The sequence below is a fragment of the Vipera berus genome (assembly GCF_964194415.1).
Source record: "Vipera berus genome assembly, chromosome: 4".
NCBI lineage: Eukaryota > Metazoa > Chordata > Lepidosauria > Squamata > Viperidae > Vipera > Vipera berus.
The window spans coordinates 547,879-555,542 of record NC_138206.1 but is presented as its reverse complement, the minus strand read 5'-3'; the positions used below and the strand labels follow the sequence as shown (position 1 = coordinate 555,542).

Sequence of the window (7,664 nt, the reverse complement as noted above, 5' to 3'; positions counted from 1 at the left end):
TGAGCCAGCCGTGTGCTGCAGCTGCCAAAAAAGCCAACACAGTGCTAGGCTGCATTAACAGAGGGATAGAATCAAGATCAAGTGAAGTACTAATACCACTTTACAATGCTTTGGTAAGGCCACACCTGGAATACTGCATCCAGTTTTGGTCACCACGATGTAAAAAAGATGTCGAGACTCTAGAAAGGGTACAGAGAAGAGCAACCAAGATGATTAGGGGGCCGAAGGCTAAAACATATAGGGAACGGTTGCTGGAATTGGGTATGTGTAGTTTAATGAAGAGAAGGGTGAGGGGTGACATGATAGCAGTGTTCCAATATCTCAGGGGCTACCACAAAGAAGAGGGAGTCAAGCTATTCTCCAAAGCACCTGAAAGCAGGACAAGAAGCAACAGATGGAAACTAGTCAAGGAGAGAAGCAACCTAGAACTAAGGAAAAACTTCCTGACAGTTAGAACAATTAACCAGTGGAACAGCTTGCCTCCAGAGGTGGTGAATGCTCCATCACTGGAGGTTTTTAAGAAGAGACTGGACAGCCATTTGCCTGAAATGGTATAGGGTTTCCTGCCTGAGCAGGGGGTTGGACTAGATGACCTCCAAGGTCCCTTCCAACTTTACATTATTATTATTATTATCTCAGTGCAAAACCTGGGTTGAAACTTAACATTAAGAAAACCAAGATCATGGCATCTGGCCCTCTCAATTCCTGGCAAATAGATGGGGAAGAAATGGAGGTAGTGACAGATTTTATTTTCCTGGGCTCCAAGATCACTGCAGATGGGGACTGTAGCCAAGAAATTAAAAGACGCTTGCTCCTGGGGAGGAAAGCCATGGCAAATCTAGACAGCACACCAAAAAGCAGAGACATCACCCTGCCAACAAAAGTGCGTATAGTCAAGGCTATGGTCTTCCCAGTTGCAATGTACGGCAGTGAAAGTTGCACGATAAGAAAGGCTGAGCGCCAAAGAATTGAGGCCTTTGAACTATGGTGCTGGAGAAGACTCCTGCGAGTCCCTTGGACTGCAAGGCGATCAAACCGGTCAGTCCTAGAGGAGATCAATCCTGACTGCTCTTTAGAAGGCCAGATCCTGAAGCTAAAACTCAAATCCTTTGGCCACCTAAGGAGAAGGAAGGACTCACTGGAGAAGAGCCTCATGCTGGGAAAGGTGGAGGGCAAGAGAAGAAGGGGACGACAGAGAATGAGGTGGCTGGATGGAGTCACTGAAGCAGTAGGCCTGAGCTTAAATGGACTCCAGAAGATGGTAGAGGACAGGAAGGCCTGGAGGAACGTTGTCCATAGGGTCGTGATGGACACGACTTCGCAGCTAACCACAACAACATACCATCTCAGACAAGTGAGTGTCTAGCCCAGGGGTAGGTAACCTTGGCTCTTTTATCACTCGTGGACTTCAACTCCCAGAATTCCTGAGCCAGCATGGCTCAGCTTTCCCCCCGGCATGGCTGGTTCAGGAATTCTGGGAGTTGAAGTCCACGAGTCGTAAAAGAGCCCAGGCTGCCTACCCCTCCAGTAATGGAGCGCCCACGATTTCTTGAGGCAAGCTGTTCCACTGGTTCATTGTCCTCGCTGTCAGGAAGTTTCCCCTTAATTCCAGGTTGCTTCTCTCTCTGCTCTGTTTCCAACCATTGTTTCTTGTCCTTCCCTCTGGTGCTTTGGAGAATAAGTTGACCCCCGCCTCTTCTTTGTGGCAGCCCCTCAAATACTGAAACGCTGCTATCATGTCACCCGTTTCTTCTTTTCTTTAGACGAGCCAAAGCCAAGTCCTGCAGCCGTCCTTCGTATCTCCAGGCCTTTGATCATCTTAGTTGCTCTTCTCTCAACTCTTCCAAGGTCTCAACGTCTTTTTTGTAGTATGGTGACCAAAATTGGCTGCAGTATTCCAGATGTGGTCTTAATAGGGTTTTATAAAGCGGTACTAATACTTCGTGTGAACTTGATTCTATGCCTCTGTTTTACCACCCAGGATTGTGTTAGCTTTTTTGGCTGCTGCTGCACACGGCCGGCTCACGGTCAAGCGATCGTCCACTAGGACTCCGGGGTCCCTCTCACAGTGGCTGTTTCTGAGCCGGGCCTCGCCCAATCTGTACTTGTAGCTTTGGGGTTTTCCTGCCTAGATGTAAAACTTTGCTTTTCTCCACATTAAAACTCATCTTGTTAGGTAAGGCCCATTCTTCCAGTTTGTCAAGATCTTTGTCAAGGGTGGGCTTCCCTTGCTGGCTAACTCACAGCTCACTCCAAGAGTTCGATCCTGACCGGCTCAAGGTTGACTCAGACTTCCATCCTTTGGAGGTGGGTAAAATGGGGACCTGGATTGTTGGGGGGCAACAGGCTGACTCCGTACACTGCTTAGAGAAGGCTGTGAAGCCCTGTGTCTAAGTGCTACTGTTATTGGGGAGGTCCTGCCTTCTTGCAGACCTTTCTAAGCATGCAACCAGAATGATGTGCAGTGTTCCAGGGGCACCAGAGATTGGCATATCACAATATTGGTGGCTTGGTTTTCATTCCTTTTTCCAGTACTTCCTGCAAGTAATCTGAATCCGTATCATTCTATAGCCTCCCAGAGTCACTTGGTTGAGTTGGGCAGCTATAAAAAATGAATGAATGAACGAACGAACAAACAAACTGCTCTTTGATACATACATCACTTTGCCGAGCCCAACCATATTATGACTTCACACGATGTCCTGACTCACACAGCAGACCAAGAGAAAGGCTGGGTCCCTCACAACACACTGGACATTAAATCTTAAATCTAGTGTGTTGTTATGTGGGCTTAGCCACCAGCTTTACACAACCTCAACATTGCTGTGTTCAGCTATCTAAAAAGAAGAGGAGGTGAGCTGTTGTGGATGGACTTGCTCAGCTGTGGAGAGCAGGACCGGGCCCAGCCAGGGGTCCTCAGCGGCTTTGCAAAATGGGGTCCGTACAAATCCTTCCTTTTCATCTCTCCACAGCCAAACGGGAGAGACAGGATGAAATAAAGCAGCAAAGAAAAAACCTCCTCTTTGGCAGTGGTCCAACCCCACTCGTGCCCCTGTGGGTTTTTACTTGGAGTTATGGGCACTTGCTTCTGCAGCTCTGTGTGTGTGTGTGTGTGTGTGTGTGTGTGTGTGTGTGTGTGATTGACCAGCAGGAACCATCTGGGGTAGACGTCGCCCTCTCGCTCTTCCTCCTCCGGGGTCTCCCAATTATGAGCTAGTTGAGCCCCCCACCCACCCCGGGCCAGATAGGCATGTGGGCCCTGGGCAGGAGGTCTGCCATGACAGTGGCCTCCTGTGGGTGGGTGCAGTTATCATCCTCCCCCACCTCTGTGGCCACTGTGTTTTTAGAATAACAGACTTGGAAGGGACCTTGCGGGCACCTCGCCCAGCCCCCTGCCCAAGCAGGAGACCCTACCCCATTTCTGACAGATGTACGTCCAGTTTCTTCTTGAAAGCTTCCACTGATGAAGCTCCCACAACTTCTGAAGGCAACTCCTGTTACGTTGGTTGCTTGTTCTGTCAGAAAATTTCTCCTTATTTCTAGGCTGAATCTCTCCTTGATCAGTTCCCATCCGTTATTCTTGGCCTGGCCTTCTGGTGCTTTGGAAAATAGGCTGAGCCCCTCCTCTCCGTGGCAGCCCCTCAAACATTGGAGTACTGCTGTCATCTCTGCCCCGGTCCTTCTCCTCACTAGACCAGTCCTGCCCAGTTCCTTCCAATGTTTCAGCCTCCAGTCCCCTAATCCCCCTGGTTGCTCTTCTCTTTCGAGGCCCCTGAGGAAATCAAAGCGCTCTGGACGAGTGAAAGGGGGCTTTGAACGTCCCTCACCAAACCAGCCACCGCCACTACGGACCACTGCAGCATCTCTGGAGCTTCTCAGCCTTTTTGGGTCATGATTGTCCCAAAGGTGCTTTTTTCCAAAAGGCAACTGGACTTTCTTGGGGGTTCCCCCCCAAAAAAATCTTTTTGTTTCTCATCCAAGAAGCTTCTTTAGAACTGAGGTAGGCAGCTGCTGACTTCCCGCTCTGCTCAAAGGTGGGCTGGTGGCCCCCAAGCCAGCCTTTGGAATCTTATGTTTAAGTGTCTTTCCAAGAACATAAAATAATCTTCATGGCACCATATCTGGACCTTACACTGGCACATATTATTCATATTGATATTATCCGTTTAGTCGTGTCCAACTCTTGGCGATTCTGAGGCCTAGGTCTCCCCACCTCTTCCGCCCCTTCCCTCAAAGGCTGCCCCCTGGTGGAGCCAGGCAGAATGGTGGCTTCCTTGCAACTCTCACCCTGCCCTTAAGATGCAACAGCCCCCCAACCCCCTGAAGATGGGGCTCTTCCCACAAGCCTCAGGGGAGGGCGAGAGCGGCGGCCCCAAAGGCTGTTCTCTGGCCGGGTGGAGGTTGGGGCACCGGAATTCTCTGTGTGGTGTTTATGTGATTGTTGTTAAGGGTTGTTATTGTGGCTATTGCTGCATTATTGTTTGGGAGCTCCCAAATAAATAAACAAACGCTTCTGGAACGCAAGACTGCTGCACCTGGCCTCAGCCGTGGGGAAACCACAGGGGGTCGCTCCCTTGGGGGGGGGCTCCTCAACCTGGTTCTCTGCCCTCCTGCCTCCGAGCCCCACAAGAGGGCTTGAGAAGGGCGGGCTTTGAGCCGTGCCTCTGTCTGGTGCGGCACCTTGCTCAGTTCCCCACTGGACATGGGGCAGGTTAGGCCAGCTGATCTCCCCCCTTGCCCCCCCCAGCCTCCCCATTAGCTCTCTTGCCGGCATCTTCTGCCCTTTTCCCAAAGGGCCCCCAGGCCCGCATGAGCTAAATTTGGAGAATATTGGGGGGGGGGCAGTGAGAACTTAGCAAGTTGTGTCAATTTATTGTGCGCTCTCCCCACCCCATGTAAGAAATAATTAAGGTTTGCTTCCCCAGTTTCTGGGTTGAAGAGCAGTCCTATTTCCTTTCTTAACCTGCAGAGCTTGGGATGGAGGAGGACGGGGGCTCTAGAGAGACAGACCCCTCCCCCTGCAAAGGAAGAATGCCCCCCCAGAACCTGCATAGTTCAGTGAGCTCAGCAAATGGCAAGACTGTTGCTTCTCCTACTCCTTTCCCTTGACCCCCAACCTGGCCTCACTGGGGTGGCGTGAGGGGCTTTGGGTGACCCTCCCAGGACCACAAAAGCACAACATTCTGCTGGTTCCAAAGAGGACTTTTATTGCGTCATCCGTGGGCTGGGAGGGGCTTCAGAGCTGGTGAGGGGGGGCAGGCAGCGGTTATGCCTACTGGGGGGCCTAGTGGTACCGGAGGGCCAAGGAGTGGGCCACCACACGGGTCAGCTTCTGTCAGGCCAGGACAATGATGAGGACATCGCCAAGAAGCTGGAAGAGAGGAGGGGGATGGTGACGCCTGCTGCCAGAGGAGCTTTGCTGGCGCCTCTGCCGTTCCCCCCTTCCCCCCCCCGCCCTCCTTCTTCACCTCCTGGGCAGCGCCAAAAGGCCAGGATGGAGGCTCAATGGTCCCTCTGCTCCAGCTCTGCCCTGTGACCGGACGCCCGTCCCTCTCTTGGCAGATGGGAGGCTTTCCGAGGGGGCCGCTCAGAACGGAGCCCACTGCCCTCATTTCAGCATTGGCGAAGTTCAGGGCAGGGCCCAGCTGGCAAATGCTGCCCGGCGGGGAGACTTCCGGTGCCAAGGAGATGAGGGTCCCAGCCCCGCAGGGAGGGGGGAGGGGGGTCCCCCTCACCCTGAAGTTCCCGGGGTCCACGTCCAGCTCGTAGTTGGCGCTGGGGCCGGAGAGGTTCCCGAAGCGCTCGAAGAACCGCTGGGTCCAGGGGTACACGATCAGCAGCCTGCCAGGGGAGAGGGAGAGAGAAAGGGGAGGGGGAGGAGATGGGGGGGTCCCCGCGGGGCCTGCCCTGCCCTCCCCCGGCCCGGCTGGAGCTCTTACCTCTCCAGGACGGCCTCGCCGACTTCGGACACGTCCACCTGGCTCCTGGAGGTGATGAGCTGCTGCTCTTCGGCCGACCAGCGCGACATGCTGGCTGATGGAGGACGGAGCGCTCGAGAGGCTCTTGGCGAGAAGGAGGGAGGGAGCTGAGCCCGGACCTCGGGGCCGACTTTTATACCCTGCGCCCGGCAGCCCCGCCTCGCCCTCGGTTGCTCTTCCCCGTCCTGCTCCGGCTTCCTGGGCGCAGAAGCGCTCCGGCGGCCCCGTTGCCTGGAGAGCCCCCCCCCCGGTGCGGTTCAGCGCTGGGCTCGTCTCCGGGACGCCGCTGCGCCTCTGCTGGGCCGGCAGCTCCAGGTGCGTCTGAGCCCAGCTCCGCCCGACCCGACCCGACCCGCTCAAGTGGCCGAGCAGCCGGCTGCCCCTCCGCCCGCCCCTCCTCCTGACAAGGGAGCTCTCCCCGGCGGGGCCGCAGCCTGGGACAGCCTGGTCGGCCGCAGAGAGGGAGAGGGAGGCGGGAGGGGGCCCGGAGCTTGGCGGGGGGCGACGCCCTACCCTCAGCCAGGGTGGCGGGGGGGGGGGGCTGCAAAGGGCGACTGTCGGCAAGGGGACTCCGCAGCTGTCGGCGTTGCCAAGTTTGAGAAACACGGATGGAGACCCTGGAGAGGGGAGCGTGTGAATCGCCAGCCTCGTTTCTGCCCCATCGTAATCGGGGAGGGGGGACACGGAGAGAATCTTTAGCTGTCCTGTAGAGATGGAGGTCAAGGATATGAAGGGACGTGCGCAGAAGACTGCCTGCCCCGGTATCTTGTTATTCCCGTGTCTATGAGCCGATTCCAATTAGCCTTGCCAAGGACTGCCAAGAACCAGCTAGATAAGAGAGGCTCTGCCCTGGCACGGGATCTTCGGATGTTCTCTAAGATTGACTGGGTAGTACACCAATAAACAATGCTTTTGCTGTACCTATTTCCCGCTCGTTAAAACTGTATAAATACAATAAACTCTGCGTAGGCAGACAGACATATTTGGGACACCCTGCGTTGACTGGTCTCTGAATGCCACATATGGCCCGAACAGGGACAAAATAAATCTTTAAAAACAAACAAAAAGAGATTTGGAAGAGGGACAATAGATCTTTAAAAACAAATTAATAGGGATCATAAATCTTTAAAGACAAACAAAAGGAACCTGGGGGGGGGGAGCAACTTTCAACATATTTACCTTTGTCTGGAATAGACCCCACGAAGCCCCTGCCGGACGCCACAGCTGTGCTTTCTTCCGTATGATCAAGCAGGAACTTCGGACTTGTTAACCAAGAGGAACCTGCGAAGGCACTTGCCGATAGTGGCCTTGTAGCGTGATCTGCAGGATTAAGTTCCGATGGAATGCAATGCCATCGTTCATTGAGGATTTCCTGATCCTTTCTACACGATTGCTGACGTAGACGTAAAAACGTTTTGTCTGGTTGTATATGTAACCCAACCCAGGACAGCTAAAGATTCTCTCCGTGTCTGTGTAAAATTTAATGTCATGCATGTGAATGTCCAGCTCACGCAATATAAAGTCTACAATCTCTACAGCCGATACGGCCCCGCAAAGTTCAAGCCTAGGGATTGTGTGCTCAGGCTTGGGTGCCAACTTGGCTTTGCCAAACAAAAACCCTACGTGGGTCCGGTTTATAAAGTCTTTTACCTTGAGGTAGGCAACAGCTGCTATGGCCTCAGTGGA

General features: G+C 53.7%; 1 protein-coding gene across 1 annotated transcript; it reads right to left on the bottom strand.

The window, feature by feature from the left end:
* Window positions 1-5,181: 5,181 nt before the first annotated feature.
* LOC308667845 (uncharacterized protein) lies at window positions 5,182-7,284 on the bottom strand. Its single transcript, XM_081327376.1, has 4 exons — window positions 7,158-7,284; window positions 5,940-6,060; window positions 5,469-5,841; window positions 5,182-5,371 (listed from the first exon to the last, which is right to left on the bottom strand). The coding sequence occupies exons 2-4, from the start codon at window positions 6,026-6,028 to the stop codon at window positions 5,336-5,338; spliced, it is 498 nt and encodes a 165-aa protein (XP_081183502.1). The 5' UTR covers window positions 6,029-6,060; window positions 7,158-7,284; the 3' UTR covers window positions 5,182-5,335.
* Window positions 7,285-7,664: the final 380 nt, after the last annotated feature.

Bases quoted from the DNA above. Each gene is read 5' to 3' on its own strand.
- LOC308667845 (XM_081327376.1), bottom strand. From the start codon at position 6,028: ATGTCGCGCTGGTCGGCCGAAGAGCAGCAGCTCATCACCTCCAGGAGC. The intron at 5,842-5,939 runs GTAAGAGCTCCA...CTCCCCTGGCAG, and splicing joins GGCGAGGCCGTCCTGGAGAG to GCTGCTGATCGTGTACCCCT. The intron at 5,372-5,468 runs GTGAAGAAGGAG...CCTCTCTTCCAG, and splicing joins CTTTTGGCGCTGCCCAGGAG to CTTCTTGGCGATGTCCTCAT.